The following is a 12,728-nucleotide window of genomic DNA, read 5'->3' as shown; positions in this document are numbered from 1 at the left end:
AAAATATTTTTTTTAAGAAAATTTTTTTAAAAGATATAAAATGTTTGTTTGGGTGTCATTAAATTGATAAAAAAAATTTATTTTTTAGTGTGTTTGAAAAATTTCTAATAATAAAAATAAAAGCATTAGAAAAATAAAAAATATCTTTTTTGAAAAGTTATAATTTACATCTTTTTTTTAAAAAAAAATTTCTTTAAGAAAAAGATATTTTTTATATAATAAATAAACTAAAAAATAGTTTTATCTTATTTTACTTTTGTAAAAGATCTTTTAAAATAATATCATTTAAAAAAATTTTCGAGAATGTCGTCCAAATAAGTCCTTGTAGCTTTTCAAAAAAGAATTTTTTTTCATACTTTTACTTTTACTACTAGAAATTTTTTAAGTGCATGTTTGGGCAAATTTCTAATAATAAAAGTAAAAGCACTAGTAAAATTAAAAAAAAAAATATTTTTGAGAAGCTGTAATTTATATTTTTTTTAAAAGATCTTTTTTCCTTAAAAAAAGATGTTTTTTATGTAATAAATAAACAAAAAAGTACTTTTATATTGTTATATCCAAACATAATTAATTGATAAAAAAACATTTTTACATGAGATATCCAAACATAAAATTACTTTTACTTCTCTATAAGATCTTTTAAAAAAAGATAATTCGAAAAAAGATCTTTTCTTAAAAGTTCACCCAAACAAGCCCTAAACACACTAAAAATTAAAAAAAAAATCATTAAAAATTTTTTTTTATCAAAAGAATAACACCTAAACAAACACAAAATTACAAAACATATCCCAAAACTTCAAAAATTCAAAAATTAATACTTTCAAAAACATAACCAACTTTAAACATTCAATTCTAATCTCTTTTAGCCACTGTGCATGATTAAAAAAGAAAACAGAAGCACATATATGAGGCATAATCACAAATAATTGTATGAAATCCAAAGAAAATCAAAGAAAAAAACACAGAAATCACAAAATAATTAATGAAAGAAACAACAAGGTGGAAGCAGTGAGAGGAGACGAGAGTGGTGGACAGTGATGAGAGTGGAGGAGGGTGGGAGGGAGGAGAGAGAGAGAATCCGAGAGGAGGAGAGGCACCCAGCGACAACGGTTCTACCTTCTACGATAACTTTGAGAGTAGGAGATAAAAGAAGTGAGAAGGGACGAGGGTGGCGGGTGCGAGTGGAGGAGGGTGGCAGAGAGAATGAGAGAGAGGACAGGTAGAGAATCTGAGAGAAGGAGAGGGAGTGATGACAGCGAAGAAAAGCATTCATATTATATTTACTACATTATTTTAACAAGTACAAAATTCTAATAAAACCATTAATATATATAAAACAAACAAAATTAATTAATTTTAGGTGAAAATTCAAATGCAATTGACTTCATGTGAAATTGATAGCTGAGAATCGTTAAATGATTTGATAGATTTGACTAAATTGTCATCTAAAGGTTCTCAGCTATTAACTTCATATGAAGTTAACTCACCCGAATTTCCACCTTAATTTTATTATAAAACAATTTGTTACAAGATAAATGAGTCTTCTTCAAAAAAATTTTCTTTACTTCCCACAAATAGGGATCGCAAAAAAATTCACACCCGTGATGGAGAGATTAACAAAAATTCGCAAAATTTTCAGAAACAGAGACTCACTCTCGCGAATAAATATAGACGAAGTGAGATTAAAGTACCCGTCTATGGGGACTTGCGAAATCTCCACGAAAGAAAACTTACTTAAATGTTCTTATGTATATAAGTTATATGAATTTAATTTTGATGCAATATTAGTGTAAAATCGTTTTATACATGCATCCAATCACATAATACCATATTAGCAAAAATAATTATCTTTTACGTTAATCGCGTGAATAGTCATCTAAAAGAACAGTTATAATTGCACAACTGTATAAAATATTTTACAATGTCAGTACATCAAAATTAAACTCAAGCTATATAAGTAACTAACTAATTTATTTTATTTTAATTTATATGTTGAAAATTTTATGAGTATATTATTATGTTAAATTTATTTTGATTTGATATATTTGGTTGAATTATATAAGATTTTATTATGATTGTGTTAATTATTCTTAACAAAAAATTAAAACTTAAATAATCTCTAATTATCCATGAATATCTACAGATATCTGCAAATGAGAACCTGTGAAACTGTGACAAAGATGGAGTGAAAATGAAGGGCACGGATTCGGTACGCGGGCTCAGTTAGCGCACTAAAACGCCATTTTGGTGTTTGGCGCACCGGTCAGCCAGGGAGCGCCAAAATGAAATCTAATGCTTTTTATGGGTTTTTCTGCAATTTCATATAAAATAGGGGTCATTTTTACGATTTTTAAAATGCATACAATTAACTTAATTGTTAGAATTAGCTGGACACTCAGTATTTGGTTATCAACTATTACTGCCGCCCTATTCCTCCCCTTGTCCTCCGTCGCAATCGTACTTCTTCCTCCCCTTCCCCTCCGTCGCAATCGCACCCTCTTCCTCCCTTTTCCCTCCATCGCAATAACGTCCTCTTACTCCCTTTCCCCTCCGTCGCAATTGCGTCCTCTTCCTCCTCTTCCCCTCCGTCGCAATCGCACCGTCCCTTTCTATCTCCACCACCGAGAACGACTGAAGCCTCCCCACTCAGATAACTTCTTCTCCCCCCCCCCCCCACTCAGTGTTAACGAGTCTGTTCAGGCAGATCCAAGCCCACGAACAGCCTCACCTCTGACGACGACGGAGCCTGATCTGCATTGTCGGTTCTCTTCGGCAGTTGATGGCTTCGCCGTCTCCATCAATGGAAAGAAGGTACCCGTTGTATTATCACCCTTCACTTGATTTACAAATATCCCCCTTTTTCTTCGTCATAGGACTGCAATTTTCTTTGGAGGACATCCCCCAATTTTGTGTGTTTCGCTAAATCACCGCATTGTTGCTGTTTGGCACAGGGTTGCCGGGGATGAAGATACCACTGGGGGCGTGCATGTCGCCGATGAACCAGAAATGTCTGACAGAGCAGAGCACGGAGTTGGATCGTTTGAGGGCGAAGGCTCTGCACGGATGGAGTCGGACAAGTACGACTTTCAGGAAGATGAAACAGAACACGACCATCATGCAGAGGCCGATGTCGACAATGGGGATGCGGTTGAATTGGAAGACAGTTTGGACGGCGCCGGAGGAATGTCTGACAATTATGCGGAAGACGAGTTTTACGCTGTTGATTCCGTGGAGTCGATAGGTTGGATTGATTTTTTGAACTTGAGCGAGGAGGATGTTTTCCGGTTTAATTTCACAGACGTTGACATTGCATTTGAGTTCTACCAGCAATATGCAAAGCACCATGGCTTCGGGGCGAGACGTTCCAGAAGCGAAAAACGCGGCGAAGTAAGGATACGGCAGGAGTTCGTGTGCCACCGACAAGGGTACCGATCCCCGAAGTTCTACTCGATGCCTAACGGGCAAAAGAGGCCGAGGGCCGAGACACGTTGTGGATGCCCTGCAAGGATGCTACTCCGCATGGACGATGAATCAGGACGTTGGCTCGTTGCGTACTTTTCAGACGCGCATAACCACCACGTTCTTGAGTTGCGACTTTCTTCCATGCTTCCAGGCCATCGGAGGATGAGTGAAGCGGACATCGAGCAGATGAACGACATGCGCAAAGGGGGCATTGGCGTCTCCCGAATCCACGGTTTTATGGCGAGCCTAGCCGGCGGGTATCATAATGTCCTGTACACAACAAGGGACATGCACAATGTAAATGCGAAGCAACTAAGGGAGGGTGGCCTAGATGCGGAATCGTGCCTAAGGTATCTCCGAGAGTGCAAGACAAATGATCCAGCACTGTACTACAAGGAAGTTGTTGACGGTGAGGGCGTGTTGCAACATTTGTTTTGGTGTGACGGCACCAGCCAAATTGATTACCAGGTGTTTGGAGACGTGGTTACATTTGATGCAACGTACAAGAAAAATGTTTACCTTTCACCTCTTGTAGTATTCTCCGGTGTGAATCACCACAACCAAACGGTTGTCTTTGCCGCCGCACTGGTGGCAGACGAGAAAGAAGAGACCTATGTCTGGCTGCTTCAACAGTTGCAAACTTTAATGAAAGGGAAGGCTCCCGTGTCCATAATAACCGACGGTGACAGGCAAATGAAGTCTGTGATCAAGCAGGTTTTTTCGGAGGCTCACCATCGACTCTGCGCTTGGCATCTACTCCGAAACGCCACGAGCAACATCGGAAAGCCCAAATTCACCAGGATGTTTAGGGATTGCATGCTTGGCGACTACGAGGTCCGAACATTCGAGAGAAAGTGGTTTGAGATGGTTGAGAAATTTGGCGTCGCCGATAAAAGATGGGTACAGGACATGTACGAGAGAAGGCACAGTTGGGCCACAGCACACATACGGAGAAAGTTCTTTGCCGGATTTCGAACAACGTCAAGGTGCGAGGGCTTGCACGCTGTGATATGACGGTATGTTAAGTCTCGATACAGCTACACTGAGTTTTTACGTCATTTCCAGCGATGCTTGATGTTCGTGCGTGCAAAGGAGGTGGAGGCTGATTTCGAGTGTGCAAAGGGTGACCCTGTTATGACCACCAACCTGAAACAGCTGGAGCGGAGTGCAGCCGAGAACTACACTCGTGCAATATTCTATTTGTTTGTTCCCATTCTTGACAGGGCTTGTGCAATGAGGGTGGTTGACTCTGAAGACAACGGTTCCTATTTTATCCACATCGTCTCTCGATACGGCACTCCGGGGAAGGATTGGCGTGTTGTTGCAACGTTTAATACGAGGGAGGTTCGATGCACGTGCATGAGAATGGAATGTTTCGGGGTCCCCTGCGAACATATAGTTGCGGTGCTTGTTCTTAACAATGTTCATGAGATCTCGAGGTCTTTGATATTGCCGAGATGGACCAAGGATGCAAAACTTGTGGCGGTGCAGTCGATAGGCGTGATTTGGGATTCTGTGCAACTGACGCAACACTGGTGCCTGATGGATTGGTACCGGAAAGTGTGCAAGATTGCATGTCACAGCATTGAAAAGTTCCAATTTGCAAGAGACACAGCCATGCTGATGCTGAAGCACTTCGAGAACGAAGATACAGGGGACACCAGTTTTCCACCCGAGGGGCCACCTACTGAGGGTGGCAGGGGCCCGACGCGGAATCCACCCAGGCGCAATACAAAGGGTAACGGTGCTCATGGTGGAAAGAAAATCCAGCGATGTCGTTTGTACCGGGAGGTGGGACACAACAGGACGACGTGTCCGGGCCGCCGCACAATGGAGTCATCCAGCGCAGTTGCAGATGACATGGATTCGATGGACACTGACATGGTGGGTTAGTCGCTTTATAGATGATCTAGTTAAGTTTTTTGCCCTGTTAAATGGTTCTAATCATTTGTTTTTCACATTGGTGTCAGCTATATGATAACCTATCCGGCGATCTGTATGCGACAGCTGAGATTCCTTCGTTCCAATGCTCCGATAGTGACACGCAGGCTGGGTTTGCTAACAGCGACTTCGCTGGGACCAACACGTCCGGGCCTGTCATGTCTCTCGCCGATTGAGCAAAGGGGGCCTACAGTCGTCACGATGGTGTGTTGCGTCATGATGGTGTGTTGCAACGGTAGGTTGGTCGAATCCTTTCACATTCTCCGGTAGGCTGTAGCCGTACACAGAATATTGTCTGCATTTCATCTGGGTACATAACCGTCTATATGTCGTCGACGTTAAAACAAGTTTTTGCTATGTTGGCTTTCGTTGGTATGTGGCTGTGCTCTAGATAGAACATATTTTAATCGGGATTGAAGAAGTGGAGGTGTGAAGTTGTGTCATGCGAATAGCTGCAAATCCACTGTCAAACCTGATGTATTATTAATCGCTCTTTGTCGACCCTTTTGTTGAATCAGACATGTTAGGGGCATCTTTATAGCGATTCTATGTGTAGTTGATATTTTGTATGTATGGTAAGTGGATATTTTGTATGTAACGTTTATGTGGATATTTTGGTTGTAACGTTCAGTGGATATTCAGATGGACGTCTCCTAAAAAAACTCCCTTCGTCCGCCTCTTTGCAGCAGACATTCGGAACTGGTTACGTCTCGTACTACCTTGTGTGCTAGTTGGAAAATGCATGTGGTTCCATCGCGGTTTTGAAATTCTTTGTAAGGGAACATGGCTTCTGGATGTAATTTAAAACACACGCTTAAAACACCGGACGTGTTGAATAAAATGCACTAAATGAAGCACGGCAAAAAATCTGAATCAATACTAAATGAAGCACGACAACAAATCTGAATCAATAAACAACCACTACTAATTCTCATTTTTAGGGTATTAACAAATCAGTGTGAACTTTCAAAATTCAAACATACAAAACGTAGGTGAAGTGAATCGAATTACATTCAATCTTCACATCATAAAATTACATTCAAACTTCACAGGCACTAATTGGCATACATTTCTAATATTGGGAGATCAGTCTATTTGCAATGCTACGCGCACATTAACAACAGAAATGATTATCGTGTTTATCATCTAAAGTATAAGTTAATGAGGGCAAGGTAGAATTGTATGCCTGGAAATATAATGTAGATTAAAGATACAGATGTATGGACATGCAGGTTGCATCATTGTATTTGACAAACTGAGGCAAGAAAACACCATGAATCGATCGAGTTACTTTGATTGGGTTGGGGGGCGGCGGCTGGGGGGTTTAGGATACAGGAGTTCTCAATATATATGCAGCCGGTAGTCCTGCGGCGCCAGCCGCTCGAAGACACACACATGGCCGTGTCTTAGTTGACATGTTGTTGCTAAGGCACACCAGCCCATTCCAAAACATTCGTTCGTCCTCCCGACATAGTGCGTATACTGAACGGTCCACGCGCCCCTCTCGTTGGTAATCGAAATTGGGCTATCCTCGTATACTCCCGGCAGAGGGGGGACATTCGGCTGGAAGCGATGACATATTTTTTAGGGTGAGAGCAACGAAATAATTGAATAGAACAATAGCACCAGAAATAGTTGCCTTTAAAAATAACTGTCGAGAGACTTACGAGAAAACGGGTTGGCAGTCTGTGCACGATTGGACTAACAAAGAAGGGATTGGTCGATCTGAACCCATCGGCTATGTGCCTTGACTTGGGGGCCGTCGGGTAGCTTATACAAGTGGAGTCCGTCCCCGGCTCGGCATGGGCCAAGTAGTTGATTTCCATTGTATGACTGTTGAAGAACATGACATACATGGTCTTTTGAGCTTCGTGATAACGGAACAGCACCAGCCACTGATCCCTTAGGCCGTAGTGTTCCCGGACAGCGTCCCATCCTCCATGAAGCACGATCCTTCCATTAGGTTCCATATTCCAGCCCACGCGATGATGATGTCCTGTAGGCGTGGTTAGGGTCAGCGGTCGCGGTAGGGACCGGCCATAATCCCGCGAGAACCGTAGCGGGAGCATCTGTAGCGGATGGTGGAAAAAAAAAAGGTTCACAATGTGTCACACATGGATGGATTGATGATTGCAGGTAGTAAAGGAATTGAAATTGGCGTCTATACCAGTGTATCAGGGTCGTTCACCGGGATTATCGCGAAGAACTGGACTGTATAGTTGCCATGTGCGGGGATTGCTGGAAGACTTCCGTTACGCAAGTTTTTGGTACAACGTAAAAGGGCATAAAACAAACGCCTTAGCCGAGTGCATACAGAAAACCCGCTAGAATAATCTTGTTACCTTCCATAGTTGATCTCGCAGTATCTTGCGTCATGGATGGCCATGTAGAAAAACTTTGGTTGGTGATACGAAAATAGCATTGTGTTTCTGATTCGAAGACGATAGTGTTCGTAAAAGGCTCGCCACCCTCCGATGAAGACGATTCGATGCGGATGCTCCTCCTCGACAACCCAGGAGATGCTCCACGACTGACCATTTGTGGTGCTTACCTCGACGGGGTTACTCATGTTCTCCCTGACAGCGTTGGAGAAGGGCACCGGCATTCTTTGCACGAGTAAGAAATCGATATTGATGTGGGCTTGCGTGCGGGGCCTGGGGATAGGGTAGTAGAAAAAAACAACTGAAAACTTACAAATTGATTCTCCGTGTTGGGGATTATGAATCTGAAGAAGCGGAAATCAGCGAGCGTCGGCATTGTGATACCTCGCCTGTGATTTCTTTGATGGTTTCCGGTTCTTTACTGCCGGGAGTTTTTGAGTCTCCAACAATGGGTTCCTTTCTTCGAAAAGTTTGCTTTTTTTATTTTTTTTGGTAAATGAGAAACGTACGCGCATTAAATAGGCGAAACAACTCCCACCTTTTTAAGTTTTTTTTAATAAATAACTATTAAACCTGATTAGACTGGGAATTAATGGGGCATTAACGTTGGTGCAATTACCAAGGGCAATAACCGGATTTCAAAAAAAGCGCTACCCACCGAATGAGTTCAAGATTTAAACATAGCCTTAATTAAATGTTATCATTCAATCATTCATTCCATTGCGTGGGTCAGTGAATAGTCACTTCGTATTGGCAGCCTTGCATTGGCGATGGATGGACGGATTGATGTAGGCGATGAAAGCAAGTAAGTTGTTCATAATTACTTTATTTTTTTGGTATCTTAACGGTTTTTAAATTTTTTTCCCTATAACATAACTTTTTTTTTTGTCATGCTGGAAAATAACTTTTTTTTTTACTGGGTGTTGGGCCAGAGAAACTGACTCGACCCAAAACCCAAAAACCGAACTCGCATAGCGACCCAACCCCTAATGCCCGACCCTATTCGAAGCTACTCTCCTCTTCATCCAAGGCAAAACTCCTCGCTCCGCCGATGTCAACTCCACCTCCGACCGAAGCTCGGAAGACTCGGAAAACTTGATGCATGGTGGCGATGACACGGCCGATCATCCTCAACGAAGATGCATGCTGGAAAATAACATGATATAACATAAAGGGGCCCAACATAAAGATACAATAACAGTAATAGGATATATGGCCCATGATATAATCAGCCCACGAAGACTGTCCGTCGAGTGAGGAGACCCAACAATGTCACATAACATAACCGGTATCAATGCATCCAACAACCAAAAAAATTGCAGTGGAAGGAAAAAAAACGTTGTATTCAGCCCCTTCACACGTCTCTTAGACACGGTTCCCCTGTCTTGGCCGCTTCCGCCGCCTTCGCAAGCAATGGACCGCTTTTCTCGTTGCATCTTCCCGTTAGCAGTGCAATTGCCATTTTGATCCTGATCTTCTCTTCGTCCAGCTGCAATGGTCAATGCGGCGTTTATTAGAGACACACAGTGCAATTGCATTCTACTTGTAGGCAAGCATTAACTTACAATTGGCAGCACCGCGTGGGTGAACCTCCGTCCCATTGCCATCCACTGCATGACCCAAATACCAGAGTCTGTACTGCTGCTGTTCTTTGGCACTCCCGGTGCGGCCATGATGTCCAAACTGGCAAACTCGGGAGCACTCTTAGAGTGTGAGTTTTTATACCCGTCAGTTGCAACGATTCCATCCAGCGCAGTCAGCTGACACAGATTCGCCAAGATAATAAAGATTAGCGTATTCGGATAAGACGCTGAATTAACCTATGTGCGTCGCTTACCATGCATTGTATGACACGTCTCCTCCTTGCCTTTGATTCTTTAGTTGCATTCGTGTCAAATTGGAAGACCTGCCTCTCCGACAAGTCAACCACAGCCAAGAACCAGTACTTCTCACAATCTTCTTCCAGTACTGGCATATAGACCTGCGATTGATGGAAAAAGCTGAATACGATAAGAGAGTCATAATTCAGTCCGCCCAGGTTCAGAACTTGCGTATAATAATCTTATCGGTCGGTAACTTACAAGGCGCAGGTCTTCCGTCGGGTGCATGTGGTCATTGCCGTATCGTTGCGCCAAGATTTCAGGGTGGACGCCCTCCATTACATCGGCCTGGTTACTCAGGGAGTATTCAGAAGTTGAAACAAGTCACCGTGCATGTCAACGGTACATGGTTCGTATTAAAACAGAGAACGTTAAATCTTAGGTATGCACTCAAATAAACTATCGAATTAGGATTTGGGCGTACCGCAAAATTCTAATGCAAGCACCACACCGCTCGAGGGTGATCTCCATCGGTTTCTCCCTCCGATGCAACCATGATCGTGATCAACTCCATTATCTGCAAATCATACCCAACACAAAAAAATCAGACTTCGCATGGAAATAATAAATCAGGGTCAGCGGAAAAATTCCATTAATTCGAAGAGAATACGATGGATTGCCACGTGCCTTCGGGGTTGGTTGCCGTCCGTCTAACAGGCATCCCATGTCAGAACGAGTTGCATGCTGCGACCCGAAGCGTACAACGATCTCCTTGCTGTCAACAAATCGAAGATGTTACACACGCCAGCCCAATTTAACTGCGGCCGTCTGGCACTAATGAGGGCACACTGTAACACCCTCACTATCAGAAGTCACGCTTCCGGCTGCGCTACTCTGATAGTAAGAAGTATTAAAACTAGACATGGGTAACAATATGCTAGTTTTTTTAGTACACAGCTTATTGATGCAGGAAGTAAATTTGGTGAGTTTGAAAATGTCGCAGGTTATGGCATTTAATTTTGTACTGGTGTGTTTGAGCACGTGTCAGGTTGCTAAGTTTTCGAACTAAGACCGATTGTAGATTATTTTCTTCCCTCGTCTTTGTTATTAAAATTTTGTAAGAGAGATAGGAATTGTATGTTTTATATGTATAATATATTGAGTTATTATGTAAGGAGTCTTGTATATGAATCTATGCCTGCTTGTATTTTTCTTAAGATAAAGTATTTATTTTTGGTTTTCTAAAAAATCAGCGATACAGTGTCGAGTCACAGGTTCCTATTTTAGTATTTAATATGTAAAGTAGTTTTAATACTTCTTACTATCAGAGTAGCGCAGCCGGAAGCGTGACTTCTGATAGTGAGGGTGTTACACACACGGTAGATTCAGTCGTTGATGTTCAGATCGAATACTTACGTGGGGTCGGCATGATGGTCGTAGACGTACTTACAGATGTCCATCTCGTGCTGAGAGATGGGCCATGCGTTGGTGGTGTTTGTTCCCTTCTTGGTCAGATTTGACGGGGGTCGTCGCGGAATCTGCTTATAAGTGTCGGCTGTCCGTCCGTGACTGCTTTCCGGCTTCGATGAGCTCTCGTCGGATGACATCATCGTGTTAAAGGGAAAACTGTCTTTTCTGTTTTGCGTTGGCTGCAGTCCATTGCGCCCTGTCGAGTTGTCGGCATTGTTGCTTCGTTGGGGCGATATAGTCCCCCGGTTACCCCCGTATACCTTCTCCTTTAATCGAGTGAAGAAGAATGTGGCCTTGCCACCCTTAGCCCCATGTTCGAGGCCGTGCGTGTTTGACCTGCACATCTTTGGGTACATGGCCCGTTTCTGATCCTCGTCGTCATCGTAAACAGACATGTCGACGTCTCCGCCGCTGCTTTTTGTCAACGACTGATGCAGTCTCTTCCTCATCGCTCCTGGAAGCATCAACTGTCTACGGTTGGGAATGGAGGCGCGTGACATCGGGTTGTTCATGTATTCCCTGTTGGCGACCGGTATTCTTTGTTTCTCAATCCGGTTTCCATCGGACGTTGCGTTGACTTTATTCGCAGGTCCCTTTTGCGCCTCGGTGATAGGCTCTCTGAGACCGCCCACCAACAACCGAATCGTCATCATTTCCGCTTCGACCCTGTCCATTCGGCATTGCGTGTTCTTCAATGGAAAATCGTAACAGATCTGTCAGATGGTTGGAGTTACCGAAATAGTTAGAGCGGAAATTGAGACGGGTGTTACCAACCTTTGTGTTCTCGAGCACCTCTCTCATTATTTCCAGCAATGCGTCGTTTGAAGTGTTGTCGTCTGGGTTCGGTGTTCTCTGGTCCTCCTGGCATTGGGCGCTTGTTAGTACGTTGTGGTATACAACTAACTCAGTAGAATCGGGAGCAGCATAAGCATAACTTAAAAAAATAAATAAATAAAAAGTCAAAACCAGCCAATGCACCACAATCGTACCTGGGCCGTGTCGTCGTTCACGTTGTTGGATGCAGCGGGTGTCCCATGTTCGGCCATTGTTAGTTGCAGTATTGGTCGTCGGCGTCCGATGGGTTGGTCCGCGTTCGTTGTGGGTGGGGATGGCAGTGTTTTGGCGATGGCTTGATTTGTGAAGAGGATGGAATCGGCTAGCTGTTGCCCGGTCAAAAAGTTGGGTCTGCAAACACCTTTCTTGGAGTATGAAGACTGTCAGCTCCATCGAGGCAGGATGCATCACATGTGTTTAAAATTGCACCGGTTAGGCAACCTCGGGTGCCGTCTAATGTTCAAGCCTTTGCAAAGTGCTTCCTAACATAGTAAGAGGTGACCTGCCATTGCATGAGATCAGTATCGTCTGCACACGGCGATACGATATTAAAAACTATAAAGTGTGTGGCATGTGAAGGATAAAAACTTAATATGCAAAATGACAAAAATTCTAATGAGAACATTTAACATTGTTATTATTACGGGAAGTGTAAGGCCAAGGGGCTGATTTTTTTTTTATACTTTTTAAGAGACACAAAACGTCACCGCCGTTTGGTATGTAAAAATAATTTTTAACTTTATTAAAGGGAAATGCTCCCATAAATTTTCATTCTGGTTTATAACCGATCTATTTTCTTCTTATTATGTATTCTACATAA

General features: G+C 42.8%; 1 protein-coding gene across 1 annotated transcript; it reads left to right on the top strand.

The window, feature by feature from the left end:
* The first annotated feature begins 3,006 nt into the window (after positions 1-3,006).
* On the top strand, positions 3,007-5,579 carry LOC112770447 (protein FAR1-RELATED SEQUENCE 5-like). Its single transcript, XM_025814802.1, has 3 exons — positions 3,007-4,448; positions 4,500-5,346; positions 5,433-5,579. The coding sequence occupies exons 1-3, from the start codon at positions 3,007-3,009 to the stop codon at positions 5,577-5,579; spliced, it is 2,436 nt and encodes an 811-aa protein (XP_025670587.1).
* Positions 5,580-12,728: the final 7,149 nt, after the last annotated feature.

Source organism: Arachis hypogaea, chromosome 18 (assembly GCF_003086295.3).
Source record: "Arachis hypogaea cultivar Tifrunner chromosome 18, arahy.Tifrunner.gnm2.J5K5, whole genome shotgun sequence".
NCBI lineage: Eukaryota > Viridiplantae > Streptophyta > Magnoliopsida > Fabales > Fabaceae > Arachis > Arachis hypogaea.
Note: the sequence above shows the minus strand (reverse complement) of the source record. Positions and strands in the feature narration are given on the sequence as shown.